The 24,287-nt window shown below is 59.6% G+C and overlaps 1 protein-coding gene across 10 annotated transcripts; it reads left to right on the forward strand.

The window, feature by feature from the left end:
* The first annotated feature begins 2,886 nt into the window (after positions 1 to 2,886).
* Positions 2,887 to 24,193, forward strand: ARHGEF11 (Rho guanine nucleotide exchange factor 11). Of its 10 annotated transcripts, none has more exons than XM_048928866.1 (41): positions 2,887 to 3,046; positions 9,322 to 9,413; positions 9,786 to 9,884; positions 10,921 to 10,970; positions 11,049 to 11,106; positions 11,391 to 11,569; positions 11,667 to 11,738; positions 12,073 to 12,192; positions 12,436 to 12,490; positions 12,582 to 12,658; positions 13,115 to 13,252; positions 13,375 to 13,449; positions 13,841 to 13,942; positions 14,314 to 14,412; positions 14,952 to 14,994; positions 15,084 to 15,180; positions 15,262 to 15,384; positions 15,599 to 15,622; positions 16,007 to 16,151; positions 16,283 to 16,379; positions 16,856 to 16,885; positions 17,134 to 17,263; positions 17,372 to 17,551; positions 17,946 to 17,993; positions 18,499 to 18,686; positions 18,773 to 18,919; positions 19,190 to 19,269; positions 19,526 to 19,651; positions 19,746 to 19,863; positions 20,087 to 20,265; positions 20,348 to 20,423; positions 20,584 to 20,751; positions 20,855 to 20,942; positions 21,044 to 21,145; positions 21,340 to 21,422; positions 21,498 to 21,704; positions 21,796 to 22,068; positions 22,463 to 22,555; positions 22,812 to 23,011; positions 23,095 to 23,281; positions 23,546 to 24,193. In XM_048928866.1, exons 1-41 carry the CDS (start codon positions 3,012 to 3,014, stop codon positions 23,593 to 23,595), a joined length of 4,533 nt encoding a protein of 1,510 aa, XP_048784823.1. In that variant the 5' UTR covers positions 2,887 to 3,011; the 3' UTR covers positions 23,596 to 24,193. The 10 variants fall into 10 exon arrangements, with proteins under 10 accessions (XP_048784823.1, XP_048784826.1, XP_048784824.1 ...); XM_048928869.1 differs by having other exon boundaries at positions 21,501 to 21,704; XM_048928867.1 differs by having other exon boundaries at positions 17,137 to 17,263.
* Positions 24,194 to 24,287: the final 94 nt, after the last annotated feature.

Raw genomic sequence — 24,287 nt, forward strand, 5'->3', positions numbered from 1 at the left:
GTGCATCAGGCAAGGGACACACACAGTGTGCCTGTCCTGGGAATGATGGTGGTCACTGGTGGGGGTCGGAAGCAATGGGCAGCTGGGGGTCAACGGGTGCCGCAGCTCTCCCCCTGGGTGCAGGCACAGAGCCCAATGCAAGCGGGGCCACGGCCGTTGCCGGTCCCACAGCAGCACCCAGTGGCTGCAGCAGGGAGAAGGGGGGGCCGTGGGTGCTGGTGTGGGGTGCACGCGGGGGTCTCAGTGCCTGGAGGCTCTCACAAGGCTCTGTCTCTTTGCCACTCACAGGGCTGAGCACCGTGTCCCCCCCGTGCCTGGGGGGCTCCTGCTGCCGCCTAGGGGGCCCCGAAGAGTTCCCCCGCTTGGCTGCCTTCCCCTGCCCGCTGCTGCCTCCCCCGCTGAGGGAATGGACCCCCTTCCCCGTCCTGCACCCCCCACCGCACCCCACATCACTGCTGCCCCCCCCAGCTGGGACCCTCCTCTCCCATGGGGCTCCCCAAATCGGAGCCGTTCCCACTGGGCCCCCGTTGCCCCCCCTGGGCTCCTCGGTGGCCACGCCATGGCAGGAGGGGGGCTCACGGGCGAGCAACCCAGGGAGGACGGCGAGGAGGAGGAGGAAGAGGAGGTGGATGAAGGCCAGCATGGCACAGCCATGGTACAGAGGGTGAAGCTGCAGCTGGAGGGCAGAGAGAAGGGCAGCAGTGGGCTGTCCCCTGCCAGTTTCACCCCCCCACAGCGTGCCGTACCCCCACAGCCCCCCAGCTGGCCTCTGCAGCCACCCTAAGGTGGGTGTGCGGGGGCACAGCAGCCCCCAGACCTCAAGACAACCCACACAAACGGAAATAAAGAGGTTTGCAGAGGGCTGTGGTTGTCTTGCTGGCAGCACCCCAAAGCCACCGTCACCACAGACCCTCTGGGGTCTGCTGCTGGGACCCCTCCATGCAAAGGGGATGCGGGGCACAATTTGGAGGGGGACGGCGGGGGGGGGACGGGGTGGAAGGAAGGGTTTGGGGGACGGTCCCAGCAGCCTCTGCTCGTTACCAGGAATTCCTGGAAAATGGCCCCAGCTCATTTTCATTTTCACTTTTCCACGTTTTCCCTGCTGGGAACTTTACATAGGAAAAAGGGGGCAGTTGGGCTTTCCCCAACTCTCCATTCTGAGGCTTTTTTTGTGCCCCATTTACCATCTCCAGTGGCACAGAACACCTGTGGGGCTCCCAGGGCGGTGGGGGCTTGTGTGACCCCTGGGACCCCACAAACCAGGAACCCCAAAATCTGCAAAGTGACCTGGGATGAAACGGGTACCACCGGGATGTGGGGTACCCCATAGCCAGGGGGTGTCTATGGGTCTGCAGTACTGAGGCTGTCCCTGTGAGTCTCCAAATCTCTGCTGTCCCTTCAAGTTCCCCATATAGGCTCTGTCCACTTCAGTCACCAAATCCCTGCTGTCCCCATGGAGCCCCACACCTGGGTACCCACTGTGTGTCCCCCTCCCCTCCTCCCCAGTTAGTCCCTATAGGTCCCCAGGAGCCCTCCCATACCCAGGTAGTCCCATTTATCCCCCAAACCCATGCAATCTCTGCAGGTCCTCAAATCTCTGCTGTCCCTGTGGCTGCTCCAAATCCCTGCTGTCCCCACAGGTGCCCCAAATTCATGGGTGCCCCAAACTTGGCTGCCAAATCTGGGTACCCACTGTGTCCCCTCCCAACACCCATCAGTTCCTGCAGGTCTTCAGATCAGTGCTGCCCCTGGAACCCTCCCATACCCTGGTAGTCCCATACATCCATCCCCCAAACCCATGCAATCTCTGCAGGTCCCCAAATCTCTGCTGTCCCTGTGGCTGCCCCAAATCTCTGCTGTCCATGGGTGCCCCATATCCATGAGTGTCCCAAACTTGGCTGCCAAATCTGGGTGCCAAATCTGGGTACCCACTGTGTCCCCCCCCCAACACCCATCAGTCCCTGCAGATCCCCAAATCAGTGCTGTCCCCAGGAGTCCTCCCATACCCTGATAGTCCATACATCCCCCAAACCCATGCAATCTGAAGGTCCCCAAATCTCTGCAGCCCATGGGTGCCCCAAATCTCTGCTGTCCATGGGTGCCCCATATCCATGAGTGTCCCAAACTTGGCTGCCAAATCTGGGTGCCAAATCTGGGTACCCACTGTGTCGTCCCCCCCCCCCCCCCCCCAACACCCATCAGTCCCTGCAGATCCCCAAATCAGTGCTGTCCCCAGGAGTCCTCCCATACCCTGGTAGTCCCATACATCCCCCAAACCCATGCAATCTCTGCAGGTCCCCAAATCTCTGCTGTCCATGGGTGCCCCATATCCATGAGTGTCCCAAACTTGGCTGCCAAATCTGGCTGCCAAATCTGGGCACCCACTGTGTCCCCTCCCAACACCCATCAGTCCCTGCAGGTCCCCAGATCAGCGCTGTCCCTGGAACCCTCCCATCCCCATATATCCCCCAATCCCCGCGTGTCCCCAAACCCACGCAGACCCCCCACACCCGTTCACACCCCCAGCTCTCCGCTCCCCCCCCCCCCCCTCCCCGCTTCACCCTCCACCCCCCCCGGATCCCCCCCATATCCGGGTATCTCCGCCGTTCCCTAAAACCCCGCACCCCTCCCTCGCAGCCCCCGCCGGCTCTGCCCGCTCAGCGGCGGGGCCGAGGGCCGGGCGAGGCCGGGGATTGGGAGGGCCGTAGGCCTCTCCCTCGGCCCGGCCCCCAGAGCCGGGCGGTGGGGCGGGGGGACCGCGCCGAGCCGGGCCGCGCCGAGCGGAGCCGCGCCGCGCCGAGCCGGGCCGAGCCGGGCCGGGCCGGGCCCGCCGCGCTCCCCGGGGCCGCTCGGGGGACGCTGGAGCCGGGCAGCGCCGCGCCGCGCTCCGCCGCGGGGCCGCCGGGCGCCCGGGGATGGTGGCGGCCGGCGCGGGGTTGCGGTTCCCCGAATCCTGAAAGCGGCTGCGGCCCACGGGCGCCGGGCGGCGGCTGCGGGGACGAGGAGGAACCATGAGCGTGAGGCCGCCGCAGGCCGCCCCGGACAGGTACGGGAGGAACGAGTCGGCCGGGATCCGCTGGCGCGTAGCGGCACTGAGTGGAGGGTTGGGGTCCCGATGGGGGTCTGGGGGTGTCGGGGGGGGGGGCGTCGCGGGGCTGCGAGCCGAAGAGGGGAGCAAAGGGCGGTGGAGCTGGGAGGTGGGGATGAGTTGGGGGTGAGTGGATGTGATGGTGCTGGGCTCTGGGGGTGAGCAGACAGCGGTGCTGGGCGCTGGGGCTGAGTGCATGGAATGGTGCTGAGGCTAAGTGCATGCAATCGTGCTGGGCAGTGGGGCTGAATGCGTGCGGTGGTTGCTGGGGTTGTGCGGGCACAGCGGTGCTGAGCAGTGGGGCTGAGTGAATGCAGTGGTGCTGGGGCTGAGTGCATGTAATGGTGGTGGGCAGCGGGGTTGAACAGAGACAGTGGGGCTGGGCACTGGGGGTGAGTGCATGCAGTGGTGCTGAGGCTAATTGCATGCAATGGTGCTGGGCACTGGGGTTGTGTGCATGCATTAGTGCTGGGCACTGAGGGTGAGCAGGCAGGGGTGCTGAGCACTGGGGCTGAGTGCATGCAGTGGTTCTATGCTCTGGGGGGGTGAGCAGACACAGCGGTGCTGGGGCACAGTGCATGCAGTGGTGCTGAGCACTGGGGGTTGAACAGAGACAGTGGTGCTGAGCAGTGGGGCTGAATGCATGCAGTGGTTGCTGGGGCTGAGTGCAAGTAATGGTGCTGAGGCTAAGTGCGTGCAATGGTGCTGAGCCCTGGAGTTGAACAGACACAGTGGTGCTGGGCACTGGGGCTGAATGCATGCAGTGGTTGCTGGGGTTGCGTGCATGCATTAGTGCTGGGGGTGAGCAGGCAGTGGTGCTGAGCACTGGGGCTGAGTGCATGCAGTGGTTTATGGGGTCATGTGGGCACAGTGGTGCTGGGCAGTGGGGCTGATTGCATGTGGTGGTGCTGGGGGTTGAGCACATGCCATGGTGCTGGGGGTCAGCAGATACAGTGTTGCTGGGGTTGAGTGGACACAGCAGTGCTGGGGCTGGATGCATACAGTGGCTCGGGGTGCTGGCATTGGGTTGGGTGCCATATGCTGTCCCCTTGGTGCATCCCTGTGCCCCTCGGTGTGTCCCACCATTGGGTTCCTTCCGCCTGCAGGTTGACGGTGGGATATTTTTAATTAATTCTTGCTGATAAATCTATCAGCCCACAGCTCCCCTGGGGCTGAACTGTGGGGTGGCTGTGGGTGGGACCCCTCCTTCCCCCCCCCAAAGAGCCCTTCTTCACATCCCCAAAGCGCTGTGAGGTTTGGCTGAGGTGCTGCGGTTGTCTCTGCTGTGGCCCCAGAGTGGGGACCCTGAAAAGATGCAGCTCAGCTTCAAGGAGCTGCGGGCTGATGTTGGAAACCGTGGACCAAAGGAGCAAGGAGCAACGCTGTCAAATAACTCTTGTGGTGCATGGCCCAAGTGGGAGAGGGGATGCTGCCCATCCATTGTTTGGATGTTGAGAACAGTTTGTGGGGAGCCCTCAGTTGGGTGTCCGTGCTCCTGTGCTGGGCTCTGAACCCATCACACCACCGTCCGTCGCCTTGTGGCTGTGGTTTGGGGCACTCAGTGCTGGGATAGCTTGGCTGCTCCTCTCTGTACCCCTGCCTGGTGCTCAATGTGCCCTATGGGTAGGATTAACCGAGTGCTTCCACCTCTGGGACGGAGCACGGCTGCAGAACCATGCACCAGGATCTTCCTTGGGCTTTGCTGGGCTCAGCGGTGATGAGGCCGTGATCAGAGCTGGAGGTGCTGCTTGCTGTGACCTGGAGCGGGTGCCAGGTGTTGGTGTGAGGCTTAATGCCTCTCTCTGCTCCTTAAATAGCCGCCGTCCTGCTGCTCCGTAAGGTCAGCAGCCTCAGGTGCTCTGGGAAGCTGTTCTCCAGCACAAAAGCGACCTGAAAATGGGTGAAATGGTGTGAAATTGAGGACTTTCTCCCTCTGGCTTGCTGGTGAGGGGCGGCCTCAAGGTGGGCGCAGGGAAAGGGCAACCTGATGCTGCCCTGGTGTCATCCGTGCGCCATCCCATGGGCAGGGGATGTGTGAAGATGATGGTGCTCAGTCTCTGCTCTGCAGCCTCCAGCCTCAACCCCCAGGAGCCATTCCCAGCGCTGTTGCTTGCAGCTCCTCGTGCTGCTCTGACAGAACGGTGCCGCAGGGTGTGCGTGGTGGGAGGGCAGGGAGAAAGCGTCCCTGCAGGGCAGTTGTTCCGTGCCTCACTCGCTGCTTTGCACCTCACGTGGCTTCAGGGGTGAACCGCCTCAGCCACGCCGGGTTTGTCGGGGCCAAGCGGCACCGTGGGCACTTCAGCAGAGCCACATGGGAATGGGGTTTCCTTCACAGGAGCCTGGAGCCTAGCTTTGCTTTCCCTGTCTGCCACCCTCTGCGCTCCCATGCCGCGGGCAGGGAGGGGAAGGATGGCAGACACTTTTCCCAACAGGGAGGAAAGGGTTGGATGGGCGCGGGCTCGCTCAGTGCCGCTGGCAGCACTAACGCCGCAGCATTTATGGAGCACAGTTCACGTGCAAAGCGCTCCTCAAACATTGTTAAGGCATAAATGCTCATCTCTCAACCCCTCGTGCAGCTCTTGAGCAACAGGAGCTCCCTGGGTGCTGTGCTCTCGGCCCCTGCCCTGCTTGGCACAGCTGGCGTGGCTCAAGGCAGTTCCACTGCAGTGTCTGCACCATGTCCAGGTTCCCACCAGCAGCTGCAGGACCAGGTCCTTCCTACAGGCTGTGGCCAAGGTCTCACCCTTCTGGTGTTCCCTTCCGGGTTGCACCTTTGGTATCACCGTCACCAAAGTCCCCATCTCACCACATTGAGGCTCCCTGCAGGGAATGGGCAATACCAAAATTCACAGGAACGGAGTCCGCCGTGCCATTTAAGTAACCAGGGCTGCTGCACTTGTGTTAATTTATTTTTTCCCCTCCCATTTAATTAAAAACCTTAATTTAAACAAAGCTCCCACGGAATCCTGTCTGCTGCAGCAAGGTTGCTGCGGGATCCCAGGGATTTAAACTCAGTTTGCTGTGGAGTGGACGTGGAGCTTTGCCTCTGATTTGCAGAAGGAAAATTGATACCCATGGGCCAAGCTTTGCTTTGCTTTGCTTCTCTCCCTCGGAAGTGAAAGCAACAAGAAGAAGACAAACAAACAGGTTGGCTGCTGAAACCCCAGTGAGTTTGGAGGGCTCCTGTGTGGGTATCACAGTGCAATGGGGCTGTGCTCTCTGCTGGTTTCCCCGAGCAGGGCTCAGTGTGCTCCGTGCCCAACCTGCGATGCAATGCACACATGCCAGGCTGGCCGTGCCGGTCTCCCACCGTCCCCCTGTGCCACACCATGGAGAGGGGGAAGGAGAGGAAGTTGAATCATTTTTAGCTGAAATTCCTTCCTTCCTTCCTGCCCCAGAATATCAGGAGGGGAAGGGCTGTGCAGATCGCTGGGGCCATGGCTTGCAGCGGGATCAACGCAGCATCGCACTGCAAGCATCCCAATTCCCTTTCCAAGTTGTTTTTTTTTTCTTTCTTTCTTTCTTTCCCCCCCCCCCTCCCCATCCCACATCGCTGCTCAATTCCCAATGGTGTTTTTTCCTCCCTTTATCCCCTGTTTATTTATATTGTTGGTAGCTCCCGTCCCGCTCCGGCCAGGCAGCGTGCCGTGCCGACGTGTCTGACGTCGGTGTCCCCGGGAGGGGACTGCAGGGAGCAGCCATTTGGAGACGGGGAAGGAAAAAAAAGATCCCAGCCCAGAGCCAGCAGCTGCACGGCTCTGCCTGCAGCCTGACCCACTTTGAGGGTTTGATCCTGTTTCTCTCTTAATCGTTTAATTGTGGCGTTTGCTCTGCTTGGGCAGCACTCGCTGGGCCAGGGGTGTTTGCTCTTTAGTGTGGGTGATGTGCTTTTTTTTTTCGTCCCTTCTTAAAAAGAAAAAAAAGTTGCCACTATTTTCAAGCTGAATTGCCTTCAGGATTGCCCTGTCCCATAGGAAGAATTCTGCCCTAGGAAAGAGCCAGGTGATGCCGGTGGTGCCTGCTTCCTCCCCAGTGCTGTGGTGCTGCTACGGGGACAGAGCATCCCCAGCTTGCTGACATAGGGACGTCCCACCCAAAGATGATAATTGGGCTAAAAATAGCCAGAACTGGGGAAAATAACGTCAGTCCAGGAGCAGGACTTGCCCTGGGCGCAGCAGAGCGTGGGACATTGGGCTGGGGCCGGTCAGAGCCTGGCAGCCTTAGGGCTGCAATGAGTCAGGGCCCTCTGTGAGTCAGCCCTGCAACCGCGGAATTTGGAGCCTGGAGGGCTCCCGAGTTAAATCTTTGAGGAAAACCCAAGGGCTGATGTTTGTGCGGTCACAGATTTAGGAGGTGATGTCTTCCCCAGCGTTGGGCCAGCGGAGCTCGTTGGTGTGCGTGTCACTCCCAGGACCAGCATCTGCACAGCCCCAAATCTCAGAGAAATGCACCCAAAAGAGAAATATCGCGGCGCTGCTGCAGCCTGGCTCGGGGCTCGGTTGTGTTGGCGCTGCCTTTGGTTCAGAACAGGCGTGGTTTGGCTCCCCATAAGTCAATTAGGAAGAAGCTTATGCAAAGCCGAATTAAACTACTCTTTTAGACGGAAATAAGCCGGCGCTGGCCCAGCGGCTGCGGGTTATCCGGGAAGGGTCCGGCCCTGAGCTCAGTGCACCAGGCTCTGTGAAGCTCCAGTTAGCAGGCTTACAGCACAGAGCTCACAGCACAGCCCCTCCAGGGTCTCTGCATACGGGGTGATGCAGAAAGAACCGATCTCGACTTGGCCTGGATGAAGGCACCTGCTGCCCCGTGCCTGCCTGCCTGTAATCCCATAGGTAATCCCAGGGGTAATCCTAGGGGTAATCCTGATGGGTAATCGCACCAGGATCACGCTGGTGTTGTGCCCCTGTGTTTTCAGCCAACAGATACACCTGGGCTCCAGCCTGCCAAGGTCCTGATTGCATCCCCTGATTGCAAACGTGATCGAGTGGATCAGCATCTGTGCCCCATGGCTGTGTGTATGGGGTTGGAGTTAGCACGGCCCCAGCAGCCCCCAGTGAGATGCTTCCTAATGCCCAGGGCCTGCAGGGAGCTGGTTCTGTGCCATGGCCCTGTGGCACTGGGGCAGGAGGAGAGTGCTGATCCCATGGAAAGGGGTGAATTACTCAATGCCTGTAATTGTGGTTTCGGAGCTGTTGAGTCTTGGAAACTGGCAGTGTGGCTCTCCGTCTGCCACTGCCTCCAACTTTGATCCTGTGGGGCTCTGAGTGGTGCCAGGACCCCACTGTGTGCCCCCACAGTGGCAACAGAGGGTCCTGAGGTGCCTTTCCTTCGTGGAGGTTGCATGTCCTGCAGGATGCGGGGTGGCAATGTGGAGTTCGGCTGTACTGTGTGTCCCTCTGTCTCTTGATCTGTTTGTCTCCTCTTTCCCCCTTCCTGCATTGCTGTCCTCTGGGTCTTGTGCCACCTCCATTGGGGTCTGTGCTCTGCTGGCAGCAGAGCGGGCAGCAAAAGGCAGCGCCTGCCCAGGTAAGCAGGGTTGGGGCTGCCTGAACTCGCACGCTGCACCCTCGCTTCATTGCAGCCCTTGGGGCAGGGCACAGGCCCATGGCTGCTCCTGACAGTGGTGCTGTGGCCCCAGCATCACTCTCCTGGTGCTCTGGGACTCCCAACTCCAGTATTGGCCCCGCAGCGCTGGCAGGAGCAGGGATGAGGAAGCAGCTGTGTTCCCATTTGGGAATAGAGGCACTGTCTGGGCCCCAACCTCCTGCTGCCATCCCTCCAGCACCAGGCGAGGGGATGTGCTGCATCCCTGCAATGGCCCAAAGTCCTCAGGCAGCTTGTCCATCCTGCACCCTGCTGCGGGACCACAAGGCTCAGCGAGGGGGGGGGAAACATCACTGAACCATCTGCTGTCTGTCCGTCTGTCTGTCCATCTCTCTTCCATCCCTTGCAGCTTCCTCCCTGTTCTGCCATCAACCCTTCTGTAGCCTGCCAAGCCCTGCGGCTGTGCACACTGCATGACGCCCCTGTCCTCTGCCTGTCCCCTGTGCTGCTCTCCCTCACCCCACTGAGCATCCCTTGGGGCTGGGATGGGAGAAGCACTTTCCCAAGGGGCAGGCAGGTGCCAGCTGCTGGTGCTTCCCCACATTGGGCCTGTGTTGTTCCCGAGGAGAAGCCAGGTCCCAGTGGTGACTGGGGACTGCTCCGTCAGCCCGACCGCGCTCTCCCTGCAGGTTGAGCAGCCTGTCTTCCCTGGGTGATTCGTCTTCAGAGCGGAGATCTCCAGGACACCGCCGTCAGCCCTCTGATTCCTCCGAGACCACAGGTGGGTTTTTGCAATTGAGGTCGGTGCTGAGCTCTTTGCATGGTTGGAGAGCCGACAGCTCCCAGCGTTAGCAGTGTTGGGCTGCATCGCGTTCATCCACAGGATGTGGATAGGAAGGGACCCTCCACAAACAGCAGGCTTCAAACAGCCCTGAAATGTCTCCTGGGCTGGGATGAAGCTGTGGGTGTGGGGTTGGTGCTCCTATAAGCCATAATTTCCACATTGCAGCAGGGATGTTCTGGCATTGAAAGACTGGGTTGCACACAGTGGTCCACACTGCAGCCCCAAGTGCTGCCACAGCTCCCAAAATCAGGCATCCTGGCAAAGCCATGGCTCAGAGCTTCACTGGCTTTTCTTCCTGTCCTTCCCCAGGTTTGGTCCAGCGGTGTGTCATCATCCAGAAGGACCAGCATGGCTTTGGCTTCACCGTCAGCGGGGACCGAATCGTCCTCGTCCAATCTGTGCGGCCAGGTGAGAGGGTGGAGGGGCCAGGGGACACCTCGGGACCCCCTCACCTGCTCCGTGCCTCTGGAGAAACGTATCACCAAGGGTTTGTCTCCTCAGTGGGAGATGCAGCAGGGTTTGGGGTGTCCCTGGACAGGGACAAATTAAGTGCTGCCATGGGTGGGTGGGTGGGGAATTCCCTCCGGCAGCCCTGGGTAAACACACGTCGGCAGCGCGCGGCTCTTGGCGCTGTGCTGCAGGAGATGCTGCTGGTTTTGCAGTATAATGACTTTGCGGGGTGGCAGGGCTGGGAGCAGCAATTTAAACAGACAATGAGCTGCTTATTTTACAGCGGATGTTCCCACCTCCCTCCCCCTTCCCCCCTCTAGCCCGAAAGCCAGGAAAAATGAGAATATAGTAAAGGGAAAGCACTGCGGGTTTCAAGAGCACGTTTGCACTGGGGTTCCTCTCTCGTGCAACAGGAGCTGCGTGGGGAGACCCCTCCATGCCCCTCACTCCAGAGAGACACAGATTGGGATGGGGGCTTTCCCCAGCCATGCTGCTTGGTGTGTGGTCACATGCACCCACCTCACCCAGGCGTGGGATGGCGGGGACGCCCACCCAGGTCACTCACTGCCAATAGTGAGAGCGTTAAGAGCCAAAAGAATCCCAGCGATCCCATGTACTTTCCACTTTTGGAGCTCATTGCTGTGTCTCAGCCTCTTGGCCTGGAGTCGGAGCTCATGGAAACATTTCCTCTTGGTTTTGGCTTGAGGAAAAGATAATTTTCCCTGTATTTCAGCCTCGGTGGCTTTGTTACAGAGTGGAGTGGGGAGAGGAGCAGAGCAGCGCTGCTGCTGGGCCCCTCTCCGGTGTCCACATGCACATGGTGCTCTGGGATGTGTAGGAGTCACTGCAGATGCTGGAACCTGAGTCTGGCCAAGGATGGGAAGGGCTGGGTTGTGATTGCTTGAGCAGCACAAAGGCTATTTGGGCTGGAAGGTGGTGTTCACATCGTGTTGTACAGCCCTTCCTGATGTCTGTTTGTCTGTCTGTCCTGCAGGAGGAGCGGCCATGAAGGCCGGGGTGCAGGAGGGGGACCGCATAGTCAAGGTGAGCGTCATGGCCTGTGCTGCCATGCCCTGCTGCTGTGTCTGGAGCTGATGGCTCTGCTCTCCTCCCCTCTGCCAGGTGAACGGCACCATGGTGACCAACAGCTCCCACCTCGAGGTGGTGAAGTTGATCAAGTGTGAGTACGGCCAGAAACTGCCACAGCTCTGAGCTTGAAGGCCTGAGCTTTCCTTTTTGTGCTGCTGGGGACAAGGCTACATCCCCAGCTGGGGAGGGACAGCATTATGCCCAAGGGCAGGGCTTGGTTCTTGGGAGAAGATGAGGAAATCTGTCTCAGTCCTCCACAGGCACACAGGGATAGGGATGTGCCCACCCATTGCTGCAATGCTCACCTGGTGTGTTTAAGGAAGTGAGTAACAGGAGATTTTCTTTTCCTTCCTTTCTAATCCTGGATGTCTTCAGCCGGTGCCTACGTGGCCCTGACACTCCTGGGCTCCCCACCACCATCGGTGGGGCTCTCCAACTCCCAGCAAGACATGAGCACGACAGGGGCACCTCGCAATGCCCCTGCCTGCCCCCCACCGCCTCCGCCTCCACCACTCCCCCCGCCGCAGCGCATCACTGGCCCCAAGCCCTTACAGGTAACGTGTCCTGCCCACCTTTCTCTCTGCCTTCCTTACTGGCTGCAATGCATCGTGGACAAAGCTCAGCCTGTCTTGTGTCCAACCTATATTGCAGGACCCTGAGGTTCAGAAGCATGCAACACAGATTCTCCGGAACATGCTGCGGCAAGAGGAGGCAGAGCTGCAGGTACAGCGCTGCTTCTCCTCCAAGAGTGACTCTGGGCTGGGTTGTGCCTTGCTTGAGCTGGTAGGCACTGAGAGAAACTCAGCTCTCCACCCTTCTCTTCTGCTCATGATGTCCAGTTAACAGGCTCTCACAGCAGTCCATAGCATCCCAGCCAGACTGCGCTGGTACCTGGGTTAGATGTGCAGCATTCGGGTACTGTTTGGCCCAGGGGAGCACTTATGCGCGCATCGGCCCATTGAGCCACCCAGCAGCTGTGTCTTTGCCCCCATCCCATGAGCAGCAGGGCAGGCTGATGGGTTTGGGGTCTCTGTGAGCATCCTCATCTCTCACTCAGCGCTTCTACGAGGCGTACAACCGCAACCCCGGCACTGTGGTGGGGGAGCAGATCGAGGGAGCACGCCGGCGGGTCAGCCAGCTGCAGCTCAAAATCCGCCAGGAGACCGGTGGCTCCGTGGTAAGCGAGGGGCACAAGTTCTGTGGGAACTTAGGTTAGGGTTAGGCACCAGGCTTAAGGTGTCCTGGGCTCCCTCTGGAGATGAGGGAGCGTGGCCACGGGGAGTGCTGGTGTTCCTGGTCTTTCCCACTTTTGCTATGGTGGGTGGGAGCTTCTGAAGCCAGGTGTCCTCTTGTGCTGTGCTGGGGTGTCTCCCTGTGCTGAGTGACATCCCACTGGTCCCACGTTCCCCTCACCTTGCAGGATTTGGGAAGATTGTGTGGTGATTCCAGCATGGTGATGTCCAGGGCAGCAGAAGGTGAGTGGTGCTGGCAGTTTGTACCTTCCCCGCTCCTCAGTGTGCACAGGGCATTCCTGAACATGGGGCTCAGCCTCTCCTCCGTTCCCAGGCCGCCTCTCGCTGGACTCTCAGGATGGTGACAGTGGGTTGGAATCAGGCACAGAGCGGTTTCCCTCTGTCAGCGAGGTGAGAGCACAGCCCAGCTCTGCTGGACCCCAGCAGCAATGGGGGAAAGTGTTGTTTAAAACTAAATGTCACCCAGGGTGGCTGAATATGACAGCAGGGTGCAGTTGGAGGGGTCTTTGGACCACTAGGAACCAAGGACCTGGCTTTGTAGTTGTGATTATTTGCTTACCTTCTGAACAAGCTGAATTTCTTGATGCTCAGAGCTGAGATTGCAGTGCTTGGGCTTGCACTGTATGTCCCGACATTGGTGCCCCAGAAATGAGGGGTCCCCAGGCTTGTGCTTCTAGTCTTAAACGGCGCTCAAGGTTTTATGTGGTTTCCAAGTTCGCTGGGCTTATTGAGGATTTGGTCTTCATGGTCTCAGAGCTGCAAAGTGCTCTTGGGGGACAACCCTAAGCATTCCTGCCAGTCAGGCAAGAGCCATCCCCAGCCTGTCCCCTCCAACACCCTGAACAGATCTCCCTGAGCCGCAACTCTGTCCTCTCCGACCACGGCCTGGACAGCCCACGCACCTCCCCAATCATCACCGCCCGCCTCTTCCAGCACCATCGTCGGCAGGGCTCAGACACGGCCTTCATCCCCACCACTGAGCAGGTAGGATGGAACCAGTGCCCTGGGCACACAGCGTCAGCCAGCCTAGCAGGGTGACAACGGCACGCCGAGTGTCCCCACACTCCTGGTGCCCAGCTCCTAACGCTGTCCCCCATCTCCTGCAGGGATCAGAGCGCACAGGACGACCTCTCATCATTGGGCCAGAGGAGGATTACGATCCAGGATATTTTAACAACGAGGTAGTGGCACCAAGCTGCTCTTGGCTCTTGTCCCATCTCTCTGGGGGCAGCTGGCCAAGGTCACGGGACAGGCTGTCACTCCTCCCGTGCTCCTCCCTTTGTGGCTGCATGCCCTGGAACCCAGGAAGCAGTGACATTTAGAAATCCTCCCGAGGAGGAAGCTGTTCAGTGACCTCATCTGCCTCTGTCATCCCAGCCCGTGTTGAGAGCATTCCTGGATGACAGCTGTCACCAGCCTGGCCACCGCCGTGGTGGGGATGGGGATGTCCTGGGTTGGGCTGGTGGGAAATGGGGAACAGGGGCTGGAGCTTCGCCCAGGGATGTGCCATGGGGCTCCAGACAAGTCGGTTCCCTTCTTTCCTAACCAATGCTTCTCCTTTGGGCTCCGCAGTGCGACTCCCTCTTCCAGGATCTGGGCAAGCTGAAGTCCCGACCAGCACATCTAGGAGTCTTCCTGCGCTATATATTCTCCCAGGCAGATCCCAGCCCCCTGGTAAGAGCTGAAGGCAGCAAGCTAGGAGAAGTGCCAATAGGGCAATGTATCCGTGCCTTCCCCACATCCCTGGGGCCTGTGGGTGCTGCTGGTTTGCTGAGCACGTTGCTGAGATGCAGGCTCCATGTGTAGGGCTCAGGCAGCTGCTGGCAGCCGCGTCCCCAGCTGTGCAGCAGTGAGGGAAGCCCAGTGTAGGGTTACACGTCCTCCCCTTCCTCCCAGGCGTGACGCGGGGAGGGCGCTGCCCTCCCAGACCCCCACGGTCGTTTCCTGTTTCATGGCCGTCTGGCTGCTGCTCTATTGGATGTTTCACCTTCCTGCTTCTAAACCTTCCTCCTTCGCTGCCCATCTCTGGTCTCCCCTCCTTGCAGCTCTTCTACTTATGCGCAGACGTTTGCCAGCAGACAACCGCGAAGGATTCCCGGGGTTTGGGGAAGGATATCTGGAACATCTTCTTAGATCGGAACGCGGTGAGGCCAGGGGTTGTGTGCCTGCATCGGGGTCCTTGCATCTACAGGGGGTTGGAGGGGAACCAGCTGGAAAGCCAGCATCAGTGTCATGTCCGTTGCACGAGGGTCCTTTTTTCACAGTTTTTGCCACTGACAGTGCTTTGCTGATGCTGGTTTCTCTGCTTCAGTGCAAATTGCGTAAAGCATTGCGCAGGCATTGCACAATGGCAGCAGCACCAGGCAGCTTGGAGCAGGGGTCATAAAGGCAGGGCTGGAGCTCAGGCTCTGCCCTCTATTCCTGGGTTACCTATTGCTCGGAGGGAGCACGCTGCTCCAGAGGGGTTTGTGTTCTGGGTGCTGCAGTGAGTGCTGGGTGCTTTGTGCACTGGTAGCGTGGGACTCTCAGCTCTCACGCCCCCCAGCTGCAGAAATGCCAAACAGTGGCAGTGCAGGAGCACGGGGCACCCTCACCCTGTAAGCTCAGAGCTGTGTGAGTGTAGCTTTGGCATGCATGCTGTGTCCCAAGTTCCTTCACGTACTGTGTTGTGTTCCTTCTGCAGCCTCTCCGAGTGAAGGTGTCGGAGCAGCTTCTGGCTGAGATTGGTGAGTGAGAAGTGCTCAGGGGCTGCCAGAAGGTCCTCACTGCACTTTCCTGCATGGCTGGTGACACTGCCTGTCCTTTTACCACCCAGAGGCTCGCCTGCGGAATGGGGATGATGTCCGAGCTGCCCTCTTCGAAGCTCAGGAGATGGTGATGCCCGAGATACAGGAGCAGATCCAGGACTACAGGTGACAGTGGAATGGTCACCCCAGAGAGCTCAGCATACCTTCCCCCTATGCTTCACGGCACTGACCCTCGTGTGCCCACAGAACGAAGCGCACCATGGGCCTGGGGAGCCTATATGGGGAAAATGACCTCCTGGACCTGGATGGGGACCCGCAGAAGGAGCGGCAAGTGGCCGAGAAGCAGCTGGCACAGCTGGGTGACATCCTGTGAGTGTGGGCTGCCTGGTCCTGCCACCTCCCCAGCGTGCTGGTTGAGGTCGGGAAGGAGAATTTGGAGTGGGAGCTGGGGGTGCTGGTGGCAGAGGTGGAAGGAAAGGGCTGCAGGGGGAATGGAGAGAGCACCCTGCCCTGGGATGGCTCCCTGGGGCTGAGCAGAGGAACTCAAACAAGCTCTTTTATTCCTCCCCATCTCTCTCTGCAGGTCAAAATATGAAGAGGACAGGAGGTGAGTGACTCTCAGCCACGGCAAGCATGCACCCAGTTGTGATTGTATTGCTGTTGTTGACTGAGGAGGGGAAAAGGGACTCAGAGAGGAGGTGCTGAACCACCCCTTTCCCATGCTGGCCTGCAACACTTTGTCCCAGTGCCAGCTTTATCCCTGTGGGCTATCATGATGACAGGCCCTGGGGAAGGAGTGTCCCCAACTCTCCTTCTTGAAGGCTGCTGCCTTTCTGCCCTCCTTGTCCCTTCCCAGGTGTCTCCTGGCCAGGGAGAAGTGATCTCTTTGTCACCCCAGACCCCACAGGGTGTCCCAGTTCCATTTTCACCCTCCAAGCTGTGCTGCCGTGTCCTGGTGCTCTGTCTCCACTCAGACTCTCTTCTCTTGCAGCTCCCCCATGGCCTTTGCCCTCAGCACATACATGAACCACACTGGCATCCGCAGCCGTGAGCCACGCGTGGCCAGCAGCAGTGAGAAGGCACAGGCCCTCCCAGACAAGGACAAGTGGCTGCCCTTCTTTCCCAAAGCCAAGAAGGTGAGTGGTGAGATGGCTGCTGTCCCTCTGCTCTGCTCCCAGCTCCCTCTGCAACGTGTGGTTGGGATGGAGGAAGAGCTGTGGTGTATTGCATCACATTGTGATGCCAGCATTCCTCTCGGGTGTCCCAGCAGAGCAGCAGCACGAAGAAGGACAAGGATGCCATGGAAGACAAGAAGCGTAACCCCATCCTAAAGTACATTGCGAAGCCCAAAATGTCCCAGAGCAGTGAGTATTGGGATATTCTGGATCACTGAGCTGCTCAGCTCACTGCTGCTGGGAGATCTACAGCCTTTGGGTGGCCCTTGGACACCCACCACCCCATAGCAGGCACTTCTCGTCTGCCACCTGTGCTCTCTTCATCCAGGCCCTTTCAAAGCCTCTTGTCTCAACCTTGTTCCCAAATGGCTTTGAAGGGAGAGGGAGGAGGGGAGCTGAGCAGTGCTTAGCCTGAAAATAATTCTTGCTGCCCCATCCTGCAAGTTTGCCAGGAGCTGTGGGGTGGGCTGAGGTGGTGGAGAGTGTGCAACGACACGTGTGTGCTCTGACACATGTGTGCATGTGTGCTCTAACACGTGTGTGTGTGTTCCCCCCCCCGCTTTCAGTTCTTATACCATTAGCTCACACGCTCCCTTCTCTGCCTCCTCCGCTGTTGAGACGCAGGATTGATTTGACATCTCATTTTTGTTTTTTTTTCCTTTCAGCATTTCATGTCCCTTTGTCCCCTGTTGAAGGTAAAAGCCCTTTTCTTTTATTTGCCATTCATCTCACGTGCTCAGTTTTGGTTTGTCCCCCCCAGCACTGCTGCACCAGGCACTGGATGGGCTGTGGGGAGGGAGGAGGGCTGCCTGTGGGCACTCTGGATGTCCCTGGGGAAGCCCCAGTGGTGGCCTTGGTGACATCCCACGGTGAGGGCAGCGATGCCACCATCTGTCTCCTCCTGCCTGCCCTCACCAGGATCTCTCCCTTCTCTTTGCCCTAGCAGTCAAACCCGGCAATGTGAGGAACATTATCCAGCACTTTGAGAACAACCAGCATTATGAGAGCCAGGAGCCTGGCTCGCAACGTCTCTCCACCGGCAGCTTCCCGGAGGACCTGCTGGAGGGTGACGGGTAGGAGGGGTTTGGGGTGGCAATTCCTGCCCTCTGTGCTCTCACCCCATGTTTTCTGCCCTGTGCATCCCTCAGCCTGATGCTCAGGGCTCTGTCTCCCTGCTGCAGATCTCGTGCTGAGGTCAAGCTGGGCCGCTCAGAGAGCTTGAAAGGCCGTGAAGAGATGAAGAAATCGCGGAAAGCTGAAAACGTGCCCCGCTCCCGAAGCGATGTGGACATGGATGCTGCAGCCGAGGCCACCAGGCTTCACCAGTCAGCATCGTCCTCTGCCTCCAGTCTTTCCACCAGGTGGGAGCTGCCAGCAGAGCCAGGCTAAGGGAGACAGGAGTTCCCTGTGGCACTCAGGAGGGAGCTGGGATGGTCCATTGCCTGCCCCCAGTGTCTCTGCACCTCACCCCTTGGGTTGGGATGCTGCCTCCTGGGCAAGCCCTGAGAATCCAGGCCAAGCTCTGGCCACTCAGTTCTTACCTGCAGATCTTCACAGCTGATGTTTGTCGTGGGAAACCAGTTAGAATTGGGTTTAATCCACATTTGTGCCCCAAGCCCTGCATTGCAATGGCTGGCACTTGCCCCTCATCTCAAGCTATTTGCTGCTGGGAAGTGGTGCAGGGTGCTGTATTGGGAGGAGAGGGCCCTGTGGGTGCCACGGGATCTAATGGGTGATGCTCCTGTCCCTTCCCAGGTCGCTGGAGAATCCCACCCCCCCCTACACACCGAAGATGGGACGCAGGTGAGTGGCACGGCTGCTGCTGCCATCGCCTCTACCTCACCACCCCGAGCCCGCCGCCACCTCTAGGGCTGGGTCCTACAGAGCAGGAGGGACACTGTAGAGGGGGCTGGGGGTGTCAGAGGGGATCTTCCTAGCTTCTCCTGGGCCTTGATAGAGCACCAGGGGAAGTGATGCTCAGGGCTGCCCTGGGAGAGAGGGAGGGAGCCCCCAGAGTTGCCTCCACTTGGCGCAGTCCTGTGTAATGCCAGCTCCCCGTCCCAGGGGTTAGGGGGCACCTCTGTTCCCTTGTGTCTCACGCAGGAGCTTAATCGACCTATATAGATGGCTGCTGGGGGACCTAGTCTGTTAGCTCAAGAGTCAGAGGCTTGTGCTTCTTGTGCTGAAGGTCCCAGGTTCAAGCCGAAATAGGGCCCAGGTAGATATTGGCTGTGCTGGAAGTGCTGCAGGCGGGCTCATGGGGGATAGGGCTGCAGAGTACTCCCACTACTGTTTTTCATCCACCCAGGAGCATTGAGTCGCCCAGCCTGGGCTTCGGGGCCGACCCCTTCATGCCTCACCTGCTGGAGGATGAGCAGGGCCAACTCTCAGACCTGGAGCCCGAGCTGGATTCACAGAACTGGCAGCACACGGTGGGCCGGGAGCTGCTGGCCAGCCTGCCACAGAAGGAGATTGACCGGCAGGAAGTGATCAATGGTGAGGAGCTAGGAGTGAGGAGCTGGGGGTCTGTGCTTCTGCAGACGCGGCCCAGAGGCATCTCCAACTCCTCTGCCTCTCCACAGAGCTCTTTGCCACAGAGGGGTCTCACCTACGCATCCTCCGAGTCCTTGACCTCCTCTTCTACCAGCGGATGAGGAAGGAGAGCTTGCTGTCCCGGGAGGAGCTGGCACTGCTCTTCCCCAACCTCCCAGATGTGATTGAAATCCACAGTAAGTTCTTCCCTCCCCTCTGCCCCGTGAACCTTCCTGCAGTGGCAGCACTGGCCTAGGCTGTACAGTGATCAGCCTTGCTGAGAACATCGTCTTCACTGTTCCAGCCCCATTTCCCTCTGCTGGGGGCTTTCCAGAGCCTGTTATTCCAGGATCTGCCAATGCCTGTGTCATGCTGGGTTGTTTGATTGTTGCAGATCTTTGTAGCCCACTTTCAGTTTCGCTGTCAAAGCAGTCAAAGTTCACTTTGTCTCCCACTTCCTCCTCCAGATTCCCTCTCCGAATCTATGAAGAAGCTCCGGGAAGAAGGACCAATCATTAAGGAAATTGGGGATCTCATGCTGTCTCGGGTAAGGAGGGGTGGCTGCTCAGAGGGGATGGGGTGACTCCAGCCCTGGGGACATCACGTCCTCTAGGAGTAGACAGAGGGTCCTGGAGGTTTCTGTACAGAGTGCAGAAGTGACCCTACTGTCACAGAGACCTGCACTGTCCCCCAGTGCCTGGGGGACCAGAACACGGGGATGAAGGAGCTGTGGGAGAGCCGTGGTGGGATCGAAGTGGGCCAGGTCTGTTGGTTTCTGAGCCCACATCTTTCTGTGCCCCCAGTTTGACGGCCTGGCCAAGGAGGAGATCCAGCAGGTGACTGCTGACTTCTGCTCCTATCAGTCCATCGCGCTGGAGCTTATCAAGACCAAGCAGCGCAAGGAGACCCGTTTCCAGATCTTCATGCAGGTTCGGTCCACTCTTGGGCTGCTTCTCACCCCACGGCTCTCTTGGCTGCCCCTGCTCACACCCCAGGGCCTTCATCCTCTTTCTCCTGCCCTAGGAAGCAGAAAGCAACCCTCAGTGCCGGCGCCTGCAGCTCAAGGACTTGATCATCTCAGAAATGCAACGCCTGACCAAGTACCCATTGCTGCTGGAGAACATCATCAAGCACACTGAGGGTAGGGGCTGGAGGACTCGTGGCTCTTCTCACCCAGAGCCAATCTCAGGGCTGTGAGGAGGGTGTGCTGCTGTCAAGCCAGGATGGGTGGGTGCTTGGGGGGACTCCTCCCCTCCATCAGCTCTGGGCTGGCTCCATGTGGGCTCGGGATGCAGCCATGGGTGTGAGTGCTGCTCAGCTACACGGGGCAGCACTTGCTCCCCCTGACCCTCACCCTGCTCCAGCGGGCACCTCGGAGCACGACAAGCTGTGCCGGGCCCGAGACCAGTGCCGGGACATCCTCAAGTATGTGAATGAAGCGGTGAAGCAGGCAGAAAACCGACATCGGCTGGAGGGCTACCAGAAACGCCTGGATGCCACCTCACTGGAGAGGACCAGCAACCCGCTGGCAGCTGAATTCAAGGTGATCCCAGCTCCTGGGGGCTGGGGGGGAGGGGGGGATGCCCAGTGCCAGCACATTCACTGCTGCCCTCTCCCTGCTACAGAGCCTGGACCTCACCTCTCGGCGCATGATCCATGAAGGGCCGCTCACCTGGCGTATCAGCAAGGACAAGACCGTGGGTATGGACCTCTCCTCGGGTCCTGCAGGATGTGGGCCAGCCCTGGTGGCATTCTGAGGACCCTCTGAGGCTGTGCCAGCTGAAAGCGTTGTGTCCTCAGGGCCATCCTTCCTAGGCTGTGAGCACAACCCTGAGCCTCTTCTCTCTGCTCTCCGCTCCAGATCTGCACGTGCTGCTCCTCGAGGACCTCCTGGTGCTGCTACAGAAACAAGATGAGAAGCTGGTGCTCAAGTGCCACGGCAAGACAGCTCTGGGCTCCTTGGACAACAAGCAGACCTTCAGCCCCGTCCTCAAGCTCAACTCAGTGCTCATCCGCTCTGTGGCCACAGGTAGTGAGGGGATAGCAGGACATGGGGGGTGGCAGGGAACCTGTCCTCTGAGCGTGTTCTTTGCTGTACCCTGACCTTCTCCATTGCTCTGTCCCCTGTGCAGATAAACGAGCCTTCTTCATCATCTGCACGTCGGAGCTGGGACCCCAGATCTATGAGCTGGTGGCACTGACATCCTCCGAGAAGAACACGTAAGGGCTAAAGGGGTGCTGGTGCCATGGGAAGTGTGTGGTGGGGAGGGGGCTCCCCAGTGTGACCCCCCCAGGAGCTGACGGTGCTCTGGGCCGGCCAGGTGGATGGAGGTGCTAGAGGAGGCGGTGCAGAGTGCCATGAGGAATGCCACCTTCCCCCCAAAGCGCCAGATGCCAGAGCCCACCCGCATGGCACCTTCAAGGTGAGCAGCGTGGCTTCACTGGGTGCTCCCAGCTGGAGCCTGGGTGGCACTGATGAGTGTCTCCAGCTGGTGGGGCTGGAGACATGAGTTCTCCCTGCTGCAGGAGCTACTTGCTGGAGACCCAGAGGCAGCTCCCAGGGCTCCTGGCCCCTTAGCACTGCCATCCTCCAGTCTAACCCCTCTCCATCCTGCAGCCTGGTGTTGCAGGACCCTGATGTCTCCCCCATCCTGTCCGAAGTCAGCAGCTCTGCAGCAGAAGTGGAGGAGAGCTCCTCAGGTGATTCCCCGTGCTCAGTTATCCATCCGTCCCTGGGGTTGGGACACAACCCTGAGCTCTCCCCTCTCCCTGCAGCAGATGACAATCCCACGGAGCTGCTGGGCAGGGAGCAGCCTTCGGTGCTGCTGGAGGAGCCAGAAAGCAGCGAGGTGGAGGAGGAAGAGCTGCCTGCTGGATCCCTGCATACAGAGGTGTCTGATGCTCTCCTGGAGCCCTCCATGCGCCTGGCACTGCCAGTTCCCAGCCCAGCCGAGGGGTTGGCCGAGGCAGCCCTGGAGGATGGTGAGTGGTGCTCAGAGGGATTGGAGAGGCATAGGAGGACATTTGTGATGTCAAAAACTCCCCCAACCCTATTTTCACCTCCCCGTCCCAGTGGAGAACCTGCGGCTGCTGATCCTGCGGCGGCTCCTGCCCAGTCGTGACACTGAGCCTGAGGATGACCTGACACCCACGCCGTCGGTCATCGGGGGTACCCACACCTGGGACTCAGTGCTCTCCAGCCAGGATTCAGCCTCCCAGGAGGTGCTGGCTGAGCCCCCCAGTGCTACCGAGGAGCCAAAGCCCCGATTGGGGTGGGAGGAGCAGAGTGAAACGGGTCCAACGGTGTCTGCTGAGGAGCAGAGCAGCTACAAGGTGGTCCGGAAAGGTATGGAGAGCTGCCAGCCCCAAACCAGGCATGGATGGGGACACCTGGGGACTGTTCCTTTCTCTCCCCTCGCTGGGATTTGGGGTCTCTCTGCATGAGCTTTGGTGGATCAAAGCTGGGGTGCTGGTGGTGGGCTCTGATGGGTGCTGGTGGTGGGATGCTAACTGATGCTGGGGTGCTGGTATTTGGGTGCTAATGGTGGGGAGCTGATGGATACTGGTGCTGAAGTGCTAATTGGTGCTGGGATGCTGACTGATGCTGGGATGCTGACCGATGCTATGCTGGTATACGGGTGCTGGTGATGGGATGCTGATTGGTGCTGGTGGTGGGTGCTGGTGGCGGGGCCAGCTCACCCCCTCCCTCTCCCTCCCCCCTCTCTTTTTGGGGTGCACAGCCCCAGCGGAGGGTGCTCAGGAGGCCACGCCCTCGCCAGGCAGCAGCCAATCAGAAACTGAGCTGCAGGAAGGAGGCGGAGCTAATGTAGATGGTAAAGAGACCCCCATCCCTTCCTGGGGGGTGTCCTTGAGTCCCCAGAGCTGTGTTTCCCCATTATGTCCTCCTGGCCCTTGAAAGCAGCCATGTCCTCCAGGGGGACACGTGTCCCTGGGGGGTGCTGTATCCTTGGGGAGGGGTGGGAGGGGGTCATGTCTCCCCGAGGGCTGTCCCCACAGCTGAGGACACAGAGTGCCACCGCAGCCCTGATGCCCCTCACACACTAACACTGCTCCTCCCCTCCCTTGCAGGTAATTGCTTCTATGTTAGCATGCCCGCCGGGCCCCCTGAGCCTGCACCACCTCCAGGACCCCCCCAGGCCATCCAAGCTGAGGAACCCCCCCGGCCCAGCACTGCTGAGTGTCCCCCAGACCCACCTGGCCCCCTCCACGATGTCGACCTCATCTTCCGCACCATCGAGCAGCTGACGCTGAAACTCAACAGGCTCAAGGTGAGCCCCAGTCGAGGGTGAAACCTCAAACCTGTGCCCTCCCCACCCTGACGTCATGCCCTTTCCCCTTGCTGCCTCCCCAGGCTGTGGAAGCTGCCCACCGGGAGCTGCTGCGGTCCCTGGGACACAGCTCATCTGCAGACACCACCCCTGTGGGGCTCCCGGCTCCTGGGATGGAGGGATGGACCCAGCGGCCCCACAGCCCCGAGGCTGACAGCCCCCTGACCCGCTCCCTGCGGAGCCTGCAGGGCCACAGCACCAACATCCCAGGTGAGTGGCTGCACCCCATCACCTTTCCCTCGGGTCTCCATCTCCCCATCCCCCTCAGGGCCCCACTTTTTGCTATCCTCCTCACTTACCCTTCTTGCCCCGTTCTCTCTGTCCCCCTTCAGAATCTCCTCCCCATCCTCCTCACCCCCTTTCTCCCACTTCCTAATCATCCCCTTAGAATGGTTGGGGTCGGAGGGAAACCTTCATGCACCCCCTGACTCCAACTCCTCCCCCCTCACACCCCCCTTATCTCCTCTCCTCCAGGCTGCAGAGCCCCCTTGGCCGAAGACCCCGCGCACACAGCCGACCTTTAGCCACGGAGCGGGGTGGGGGGGTCTCCCCCCCACAATCACTCAAAGCTGGGGAGCTGCCCACCAACCCCCCCAACCTCCTGTGGGCTGGGAGCAGTGCCAGCCTCACCCCGGGGGGCAGGGGGGGCTCCTCTTGGAAGGAGGGAGCGTGGGACCCCTGGGACCCCCCCCCCCTCCCCCACCCTGCATGGCAGCCCCAGCCTGGCTCCCTGCACCCCTGGCCGCGAGCGCTGGATCTAGTCTGTATAAATGCACTTTGTTTTGTTCCTCTCCGTGCTGCGGCCCCCCGCTGACTATAAATATGTACGTATGTGCACCCATCGTGTAAATAACCCCCCCCTGTCCTCCCCCCCCGTGTCACCCCCATTGGGGACAGCGTTGTCCCCATGGCTGGGGCGAAGGGCAGCATCCGCCCATCCCACGCGTAGAGGCGAGGCCGGCGCTGGGGTGTCTGATATATATAATATATATAATAGAGCCAAGACTGACTGGTTGCTGTTTGATGCTGTATAATGTTTTATTTTCTTCCTTTCCACGGTAAAGAAATTTATTGTTGTTGTTATTTTTTAAAAGAAAAGCCCAGAAATACGGCTGTTCTTCACCCGCATGGATCCAGGCTGTGCTCCTCCTCCTGCCCCCCAGGCTGGGGGTTTGCTTCCTCCACCGCCGTGTGCTGGCAGCTGGGGAGGTGTCTC

Source organism: Lagopus muta, chromosome 29 (genome assembly GCF_023343835.1).
Source record: "Lagopus muta isolate bLagMut1 chromosome 29, bLagMut1 primary, whole genome shotgun sequence".
Lineage (NCBI taxonomy): Eukaryota > Metazoa > Chordata > Aves > Galliformes > Phasianidae > Lagopus > Lagopus muta.

Bases quoted from the DNA above. Each gene is read 5' to 3' on its own strand.
- ARHGEF11 (XM_048928866.1), top strand. From the start codon at position 3,012: ATGAGCGTGAGGCCGCCGCAGGCCGCCCCGGACAG. The intron at 3,047-9,321 runs GTACGGGAGGAA...CTCTCCCTGCAG, and splicing joins CCGCAGGCCGCCCCGGACAG to GTTGAGCAGCCTGTCTTCCC. The intron at 22,556-22,811 runs GTAAAGAGACCC...CCTCCCTTGCAG, and splicing joins AGGCGGAGCTAATGTAGATG to GTAATTGCTTCTATGTTAGC.